The 11,173-nt window shown below is 32.8% G+C and overlaps 1 protein-coding gene across 1 annotated transcript; it reads right to left on the reverse strand.

The window, feature by feature from the left end:
• Positions 1-803: 803 nt before the first annotated feature.
• LOC116771529 (enhancer of split mbeta protein-like) lies at positions 804-2,032 on the reverse strand. Its single transcript, XM_032663405.2, has one exon. It carries the CDS (start codon positions 1,984-1,986, stop codon positions 1,240-1,242), a length of 747 nt encoding a protein of 248 aa, XP_032519296.1. The 5' UTR covers positions 1,987-2,032; the 3' UTR covers positions 804-1,239.
• Positions 2,033-11,173: the final 9,141 nt, after the last annotated feature.

Genomic DNA, 11,173 nt, shown 5'->3' on the forward strand with positions numbered 1-11,173 from the left:
TATAGTCTATAAACGTCATTTGAAATACATTTTCTGTATCAACCGCGTCCGAATGCTATCCATTAAACGATAGACAATTACAATATATATGAAATACATACATCGCCAATTGGTAATCGCAATAAAAATAAGCGTAACGAAATTTAACAGCAGCAGTTAACCTTTCGAGTGTTTAACTTTTTGAAACTTTTATTTCACTCCGCCATGAGAGTAAACATGGTTATTATGCCAATAACAGGAAATTGCTGTGCTAAAGGCGATGTAGTTTTAATTTTATAGCGATGCCAGTTTCAATACTGCTCATTGTTATTAAAATTAAAAAAAAAAAACGTATTTAATTTTAACAATAAAGAGAATCGTGGATGTATTAAAAGGATATTTTATTGTAAAATAATCGACGTAACTGTTCCGTAAAAGTAAGACGCTCGGATAGTTTATAACGGGTGATGTCTGATACAACACCGTGAGAATTGACATTTAGCGCACCGTCGCGTCTCTTTGAATGTAAAATATAACTAACTATATAGTTTATTTGACATAAAATACTAATTGTGACTCGAATATAACTAACATTATAGCGTTACGTAACTATAATATATATTTGTGTCAATATTATAATGAATTAGCATAAATTATGCGAGATTTAGCTATATTAATAACTTTATCTCTATGTTCACACGCTATCCAGTTTTAGACTGGATTTGATTTAATTCTGTTTGCATGGAACTTGTTTTGATGTTTAGTTATTTCCGTCCTAAATTCTATTGTACTGAATAAACGTTCAGGAACATCACTAAAACAAATTTATTTCAATAAAAATCCTCTTTATTTTCCTCTCACTTTCACAGCGATGACGAAGGTATCTGTTTAACATACAAATTAATTCCTATTCGATTCTAGTCCTCAAATAGGTATCACAGTTATAACTTAGCCCTTAATAACTTAAATACTCTATCCAATATAATTAACAGAGTGCTACCGACGCGGAAGACGTTGAAGTCAGGAATACAATAATAACAGCTAATATTTTATAGAAAAAACAAAAAAGAAACCTTACTTTATTAAATTAAAAAAAAAAAAACAAAACTTCAACAAGCAAAGCGAGTTCATGCACATTTAAACACACATCGGTTCTAGGAACGTTAACGATAACGGAACAACAATATATAACTATCACACTGTTTTATGGAGTCCAGTCCCAGGTCTAGCTCCGATTCCAGCTGCAGGTCTAGACCCAGGTCACCAGGGCCGCCACATCGACTGGGCGGAGTCCGTCTCGGAGGCGGGGCTGTGTGGCGGTGAAGGCGGATACACTCTTTTTGTGTCGAGCATTTCCACATCGATGGGTTCCTCCGCTAGCCTCTTCAGCCCTCTCTCAAGGGTCCTTTGGATCTGTGGGGCCTGCGTCGGTAGCACGGGTGGCACGGCCTGAACCGGCGTGGGCCTCGCGACACCACCGGGCGCGATCGGCTGCGGCTGGACCACTGGAGGTTGTACCGCAGGCGCTTCCAGCCTTCGTATACAATTACTGAGGTGCTGGAGAAGCCGAGCCCCGGCTTGAGGATCCACTGGTCCTTGGCGCTGCATCGCGTTGGCAGCGACCGTAGCGCTGGTTATGAACTGAGACACTTCAGTAGCACACTGGGCGAAACCCGCGCGGAAACGTTCCGCGTAAGACATTTCGGGTTTCAACACGAGCTGACCTCTCCGTTTGAGGCTGTGGAGGTGACGGACGGTTAACTCCAATATGTCGGCTTTCTCCAGCTTGGAGACGTTCTCTCCCTCCGCCTGGAGTGCGGTGACCATGAGGTCTTTCAGCTCGTCGAGACAGCGATTGATGCGCGCTCGTCTCTTCCTCTCCAACATCGGCTTCATAACTTTCCTGTACTGGTAGGTCCTGGAAACGGGCTCCTCGTCAGGATGCGCGTGTGTCGGGGGATGGAAGGCCCCGTGTGTGGGAGACGTGGTACGACTCGGGAGTATCATTGTTGTTATTCTCGCGGCGGTCTGTGAACGAATGGCGCGCGCGCTGATCGACACTCGGCTTTTATGCGCCCTACGGCGATTGTGGCGAAGCGCCCGTGATAAAGATAGGGCTGACGATCATTATTATTTTTAAAAGTTTAAAAAATTATCTACAGATAACTGAAAGGTTTTGCATTATAAATATATTTTTATATTTCGTGGCATAATATAACTGAGAAGTAATAATAATTAAAACTATTAATCGTTAAAAGAATATATATAGTTCAAGTTTGTAAGGACAGAATATCTGAAACAACAAAATGTGATTAAAAAAAAAAGAACAATTAAATGAAATTAACTAATATATGAAAATATCTTAAACTTAAATAGATTTTATTATATAATTAGCATAATATAATAAGTCAAACAGCTGTAGCTCCAAGTATCATCACCTGGCCAGCACGCTTTCCCACGCGTACCCTCACGTAAGACGCTCCCCTCATGTCAGAACCAAAGACGTCACCCGGCCGCCATATTGATTCGCGACACCTTAAATACAATGGCAAAATAGTTTTAAATTGTTTCATAACATATTAAGTTAAATATATTATTGTAAAATTATAATTTTTTTTAAATGTATGATTTACGTTTTTTATTGTAGATACGATGATAAATTATAAATAATTCAAATATAGAACAAATATTTATAGGATTGATAATATTATTATTATTTAATATATTATATTATCAATTAAGTGTCAACCCTGTTGTCGGAGGTGTCGCACGCGGCCTGTTATCGCCGTCATACAGACGAAGGAATAGAAATTGCTATACAATCTTTTTACAACTGAGTGATACATAAAATTATCAGTACTTAGAAAACGTTGTCGAACACTTTGTATTCGAGTTACGAAAGCCATCGGTACTATGAAGTTAAATGCGAGCTGAGTATTGTGATTATGTCCGCGTGTTTCAGACAATAGTCGATCTCTAGATGTGTGAATAAAACAAAGATGTTTAATTTGTAAAGCGTCACTCGCTCAGTGTCTGTATCTAGCTCATCCTAATTAGTCAGAAGACAATAACATTCGCTATCGATTCAAAGGTGTGAGTTCCCACAACAGTCGAGTCGACACCAGCCATTGTACGGAGCGAAGTGCCGCGCCGCTACCAACTACAATCCGTCTCGACCGACGCAACACCAAAAAGTCCTAACCGATACATTGAACTATTTCGACGGGCGAATTCGTACACTTCGAGCGGCTCGATGTCGCTTCCGACGTATCGTGTCTAAGCCGTTGCAGCGGTTAGAAGTGTAAAGTCTTAAGTGATGATTTCTTGTGTATCGAAGAGGACATTCTTCGCCCCGGTTCAACATCGTGGGAAAGCCCGTGCCGCGCGCGTTCCCACACACTCGCCCGGCACAAGCCAACCGATAAATTATCATAATTCCATTGTGAACGGGACGTTACTGAGAAATTTTATACTTCATCAATCGCCGCGTTGAATATGTTAGCGCGTGGATCGGGGCTTTGTTGACTCAAGGACGGACGCGGCGCAGAGTATGTATCGCCTGGATTATATATGATTGTATCTCAAACGTCCTAATAATTAGTACCCAAACAGTTGTAAGACGTTTTTATTGAACACACATAAAAATAAATCAAAACCGTTGAATTTAATAAAACACTAATATATTATCACGTATTTTATGACCTAATCAAGTTATCTTTGAACGTTCTTCCGTATATGATCAAAACGTTGTCAAAAACCGAAAATAAGTCGTCTATTTTTGGAAGGTGACCGACATCAAAAATGGAAATGAATCTATTTTCATTATGCAAATTATAACAAAAAAACTAATAATGTATTCCGTATAATAAGGTAAAATAATAAAACAAATACAAATAGCTTGTGGTTCCACGTGGATGTTGATTATCAGAAGCGTGTATCCGTCTCTCAGATCCTATCTATTAAGATAACGGGTAACATCAAAAAAGATTCAGCGGCGGTTGCATGTAAGGTAACAAACACACCGATAGACAAAATAACTTTATTTATTATTACAGTGTAACTATATATAAGTATATATTATACCATAATTAATTCTAAGAATTTTACTTCTATTACACGTAAAATATTAAAATGTTACAAAACTTTATTTATCAATACTGTCCCATAGAAGATTCCGTCCGAAGCATTAAGGATAATTGAATTCTTCCATATATGAAATTGTATACGACGTCGTGGTAACCGTGACTCCTGTGTCGGAAAGTCAAAAATCTGTTTGCATTCATAATACACGAGTAAAATAAAATTCATATATCTATATACGTGTAATATTTGTGGTTCGTCGAACCCTAGCCGCTAACATCGTATCGTTTTAATCTATATAAAGTAAACAGAAACGTTTGCGTCACACTTGTATGAATATTAAGGAATCGTAAACAGGTTGAACACACCTGGCTTATCCTTTTCCATGCATTTTCTAGGTATTTATTATATAAAAATTACGATAGTTTTTTTATATGACACAGATACGTGAATAATTATTGACTTATTTGTGACTGATTTCTTATCGATCTCTCGGTTAGGAGGCACCTTAGCTTTTTTTAATATTACGAATTATGCGTAACGTAAATTTATATTATAGTCTAGCTGATATCCGCGACGTGTTCTGCTTTGATTAAATATAAAGAAAATGTTTATTATTTGCAAGGACACATATCACTGGATATCGTTTATAAAAATCGTCGTCTCGAGTTCTGTGTTGATGCTGATAACTAAATGTTTATTTATAACAAGGAAGCTACTAAACTAAAAATAATCATAATTTTAAATTTGCACACTTCGTTTAGATTAATAGTTTAGCAGATATAGAAAAAAATTATCTTTGACATTTTATTAAATTCTTTCCGTTCATCATCTAGAAGGTTATAAAACTGCCAAAAATAGCTACAGCCTACAAGATTAACAAATTGCATTTTTTTTTGTCAAATAACAAGTATGTATTTCAAGATAAAACGAATCATGAGCCGGGACATGTAACTACGCGTTTCTGAATATACAGTCAACGCCGCGCCTGCAAATATACATATATATTCATATTTTAGGCTCATACATTTTTTCATTTGATAATTATTTTCAAATAAACCGTTCAAACTTAATTAAAACCTATGACAATAACTATAAGGTACATATTTTTTTAAACAACGCACCTAATTGTTAGCTAGCACAAACTCCTCACACGCTGCCGAGTATTTAAAGTCGTTGTCACTTACTATTGAACTGAACGTAATCAAGATATCGCGTTTAAAGCGATCTTCTTCAAACATAGCTGTATACCTACCGCCTACCGTCCGGCGACTTTAAATATTTACACGAGCGTGGTTGTGTTCACAGATACAGTCCCACCATTACACTAACAACTTCGTACAGATAAAATAAGTTTAATGAAGAATGCGTGCTTACTGCTTATATTGAAAAAAAAAAAACGATAGTTTTAATATTTTATATAAAAAAAACGATCGTTTTATTTTAAATATATGTAAAAAATATATATATGAAATCAGCCTGTGGCTATATCGTTAGAAGCAAAAACCTCGTAGCAGTTAAACGACAGTTTAAATAATACAGTATAAATATTTAGAATTCCACAAAATCAGTGACATTTCTAACAGCTTTGATATTTATTTCATGAATATGTATTATATTTGTATAACAATATTCTTTATCACATTCATATTTTTCATTAATTAATTGTAATCGACCTCATCGCGTTTCAGTCCAGGTCGCCTTTATTTCGTCAGCATCGTATTTCATAATATCGCCTGGCGTTTAAATCGTTCACAATACAAACTATTATTATGTGCATACATTAATCTTATAAATGACAGTTTTTCCCTAAAAGGAAACTTGTTACTTATGAATTATAAAAAATTCATACGAAACTAATTTATATGAATGTGTTGATTTTATTAGCTGGAAATATGTGGGATTTATTGGTGTGGTTAGATAAGGTGGAAACATAGCAGATATATGACACACAGTCCGCCTTCAGCCACGCCTCGACTGCAGACGTGAACAAACAAATTCTTAAACCTCGCACCTGCTTAGATTACGATTTAGATTTTTCATTTTCAGTTGTATGTTCAATATATTTGAATAATAACGAACATTAGTATGTAAAACGATTATTATGTATTTGTTTTATTATATACTTTCCAGTAATATACGAAATGCGAAGGCTCTACATTTGAAATCTTATTTTTTGTATGTATTACTGTTAGCCCTGCGGCTTTTACTTCACCGGAAGAGTGAGCCTAAATTTCACTTACTAACAAACAGTGTGAGTATAAATAAAACTAATAATCTCGTATGTACTACCACGTTCTTTTATTATTTTGAACTACATACTCCCGACGTTTCGGTTACTTTGTACAAAACGTAATTAAGTTCAGACAAGATAAAAAATATGTTTGCTCTTCCGAAAATATTAGTTTTGTTTAAATGAATGCCCTCGAAAGTCTTAGATATCTCTAGCGTTACAATTTCCTTCACTAGATACAGTTAGACTTAAATAATTATAATATTAAAAAAATATATATTTTTTTTTACATCAATCAACGCCATATATGACGAATAAGTGTGTAATGTAAGACCTACTAGGACGATTACATGTGTTAGGTTAGATTTGTTTAATGTTAGGTTAGTTAGGTTGGGCTTTACTTTGTAATAACGTTAAATTAGGTTGTATTTATAATTAAATGTTTCGTAAGACATTAAGTAAGTGTGGGTACGCGTTCTGTAACACAACACTGATTGCTCACTCACTGTTCTATGAATGTAAAATCGCGTGACGGGAACTTCAGTGAAGAGGAACTCGATACACGGAGAGATTAACACATCACTAGCTGATTTAGTGGAATATGAGAAGTGTCCATAGAAATATATATTTAGACTAGTGGCTGTCATCCAACTTTGCCTTCGGATATATTATTTTGAATGTCAGTAATGTTTTTCCGTCTCTTTTTTCTTAACAGGACTATATTGTTGTAAATATAAAACTTGTTTATTTTTTTTTTCCTGATTTCATTAAGGTAAAATTGTGTAAAATTTTGATATATCTTTTGATTTAATAAAACTCATATTTCTATTATGTTTATCAATACTAATATTTGGGGTAAAATAAAGCAGAGATCCTACCACAAGTTCCCGGCTTATAGTATCATTTTTAATCTTCCTACATGATAGTATCAAAGTATACGATCATTCATATACCTTTAAGTTCACACTCGAAACTGTTCGTTTTTAGTTTGTAGATGGAGACTCGTAGTAGGGTCACAGCTTATAGAATATAGAGCCTATATAAGATACCTCTATGCTTACCAGCAAGACTATATTTGTATCATCCAAGTCGTCAATCCTTAAGTTCCATTAAGTTTAACTTTTGTCTCCAAATAATTTGTTTATGTATTTTTTTTTTGGGTACCTACATAATTTGCGTAAACTGAATATCCTTATATTCAACCATAAATTGTTTTATTTTTTATATAATAATATAATAGTAATATATAGATCAGATACATAAAGCATATTTATATGTCATGTTCTTTGACGTTAATATACTAAAATTGCAAATGAAGCATAGAGCACATTGTCCAGCTTAATTCTGTACAGATTGCTCTGAATTAGTGATGCTCATTGTTCACGCATACATTTAAAGCTAAAGGTAAGGTTAGTGTAAGCAAAAACGGAATGCGACTTGCATTACAGTCACGGGGGTTCGGTGTTTAGCCTACTCACCTTTACTTAGTATGCGACACGCTGATTTTATTGATTTTAAAATATATGTATATATAAACTAAATAGATATAATGATATCTAAGATTTACGCCTGTACTCATTTAACTAAAAGTAGGTGTTTTTTTTTATATGTACATAATCCCGACGCGTCGGTTCCTTTACAGCGAGACGAGATGAAATATATGAGTCAGGTATAAATATATGATAAAGAAAAATTCAAATACTCATATAATAAACAATATAACGTTTTATTAATATATATTATTTATTTATATAATAAACATTATTTATTTTCAAAACAAATATGGTCGAGCAGGGAATGTACCGGTCACAATAAGTCACGAGGTCCTATAAAGTGGAGGCGTTTCTCATGCAGGTGTCAAAGACTGGGACCAATTTAAATCTCATTACCATGATAACTCAATTGTAGTGCAATATTAGCATAGCTCGCAAATAAGGGAAGGGCAGCGAGTTGAAGTGTGTAGCAATGTGTATAGGGACTTTAATAATAGAAATGGATTTAATTGAAAAAAGGATTCAGATTTAGAATTAAATATGATTACCATAGACAAAAATTTGGATAATAAAAATTGTTTTACATAGATTTATACCATAGACAATTTATATAATCGGTTCATATTTTAGTGCCAAAGCACCCGTATACATATAAAGATGCATTTTAATCATCAAAAATTAAATGTATATATTCTTATAAATAATTCGTTTATAGTATTTCATCAAATAGCGTGATACCCTCTGACGTTTTATAGCTCTGTAGTTCAAAATCTCAAAGCTCATGGAAATGATCCGCTAAGCTATATTTAAATATGAATGCTGCTCCCGACTCTTACCCCAGCGATTTGTTCAATAAAAGATTACATTAACCACAAATAATGCTTCAACTTTTTAATGCGTGAATAGTTCACAGCCGATATGCATCGTTTACGATTTGGTTTTTATCAAAATGTTATTTTTTAAAATACGCCGACACGACGCTAGGTGCATTACATTTTAGTGTGACTCAAAAATATATAAGACTTATGACTATATAGTGCAATTATTCCGATTTGTTTATTTTTGGAATGAAGTAGTAATTTTCGGTAATATCATTAAAAATAATAAATTAAATCCGACGGAACAAGATCGTGAGAGAATTGTGAATATTGAATATGGACCGTTCCACTTCTTTGGCTTTACAAAAAAAAAACTGCGTTCTGACTTGTCAATTAAGTCAACGTCATTACCGCGTCGTTCAGAAACAGTTTTCAAAAAAAAAACGAAATAATGCAATGTATTATATATCATACATTTAATTTTAATAATAATTATATATTAATACATATATTAATAATTCTGTTTGTTATAAAGAAGTATGTATTCCGTATTTCTTTGTTATTTTATTTATTATTGAAAGTAGTGTTGTGCTTCAGTTCCGTATCAATGAAACCATAACGCTTAATTAAGAACCGGTAATGATATAAATTATATATCGTTATCGACAACCCTAATAGTCAATAAAAAAATATCCAAGTCCTATATTAAAATAGAACATTTATTCTGACATAGAAAATAAATTTGATACATTTTAAGACTGTTCATATCTTTGGTTGATTTATAAAAAAACACTCTTGCTGTTAATAAAATAAGCGTAAGAATTGTTTGTGGAACACAACAAAGCGACCGCCTTGTTTTATTACAAGCAAGGATGATGTCAACACGAGATAATCTATTTGTATACATAGAAGGCATCATTGGAATCAGAACGACAATCGAATATTCATGTTCGATGATAAAACACTCAACATACGAGCACATTAAAATTTTGATGATGTGATCTATAACGTTACCACAAGTTCTCACAATCACACAGCATACGAGCGTTTAACGTGTTTTATCCGCACATGATAGTATCGATGTTATATTTAATGAGGAACTGGAAACGGTCGGTATGAACGTATTAGGAACTATTCAAAAATGTTGTAAGGGAACAGAGTATGGATATTGAGAATTCCTTTAATATTTCCACAAATGATTTTTTTTTATAAAAAGTTTATTTATGCTATTCATTTAAATATGGAACGCTAAGTATTTCTTTAATTATTTAATTTAAAAATGCGAACGATAAAATTAGGTGTATAGATATTTAATATAAGTTAATGTAAAAACATGAGCGTTTTTAAACAAAACAAGTACATATTAATAATTAATACAATTAACACAAACATCTAGAAATCATCAAGCTTCGTTAGTATGACGACACTAACATCTAATTATACGAAACAGATACCAAAAAAAAAAAAAAAAAAATTAATTGGCAAATTGGATTTATATCTAAAAACCAATTTCGTTAAAAATATTTATAATACTAATTTTGCATATATATCACATAAAAATATTTTAAAAATTTACGAAAAAAAAAAAACCGTCAAGAATTTTTTTTTTATCTGCGGCTGGTTTTCTAAAAATAGAACACTATAAATATCGTGAATAAATTACCATTTTGTTAATGATTTCTTGTATATATATATATATATATTCATTAATCATTTGAAACGCAATATATGTACGTAGTGTCATAAAACAGTACCAATTGTATTTATTAATAAATCCCAAGTGGAGGCATCGTTTTGAGCAATTTATTTGTTATTTAACGAGATTGTAACAGCTTGGTTTACGATTCATTTGTTTCAATGCTCACTGATTACAGGATGGCGACTGGCTTTATAACTACGATTGTCATCTGATTGATTTTTAACATATATTGATAGTTCAACGGACTCTCTATATACATATTATATATATATATAAACATTATACAGACACTTGTACCAGGTTCATACGGTATAAGATAATTTGAGTTTTTTTTATTCCACTTATCCATTAAGTACATATTTTTGTTACAAATGACTAACTTTGGACCGAGAATTTGTTTTATTCAAATTAAAGGCCTCAAACAAGTTATTCAAAATTATTTATACAATAAATAATTGATTTGAAATTTTCAAACTAAATTATTGATTCGATTAAGATAAATTAGTTATATATTTTATTCGCTTCCAATTATTTTTATAAATATCAATAATTCCGTAATAATAAATAAAATTTTATTGTCTGTCTGCAATTTAAATAAACAGATCACTTAACGCACTTTAAAGTATATGCGATGCCTACAACAAAGGAGCTGAATAAAAATTTTCGTCTGCCTGTCTGTTTGTTTCGTTTAATCTCTGGAACGTCTTGACTGATTTTGATGAGAATTTCACTTGCGAGTCGATAATCTCACAAGGATTAGGTCTATTTTTTACCCGATTTCTAGGAGAAAAAAAATCTTAAGTCTACTTAATGTTTGTTACTCTATTCTCTATAAAGAAGATCGATTTTAAAATACATGTTTCTAATTGAA

Source organism: Danaus plexippus, chromosome 17 (assembly GCF_018135715.1).
Source record: "Danaus plexippus chromosome 17, MEX_DaPlex, whole genome shotgun sequence".
NCBI classification, from domain to species: Eukaryota; Metazoa; Arthropoda; class Insecta; order Lepidoptera; family Nymphalidae; genus Danaus; species Danaus plexippus.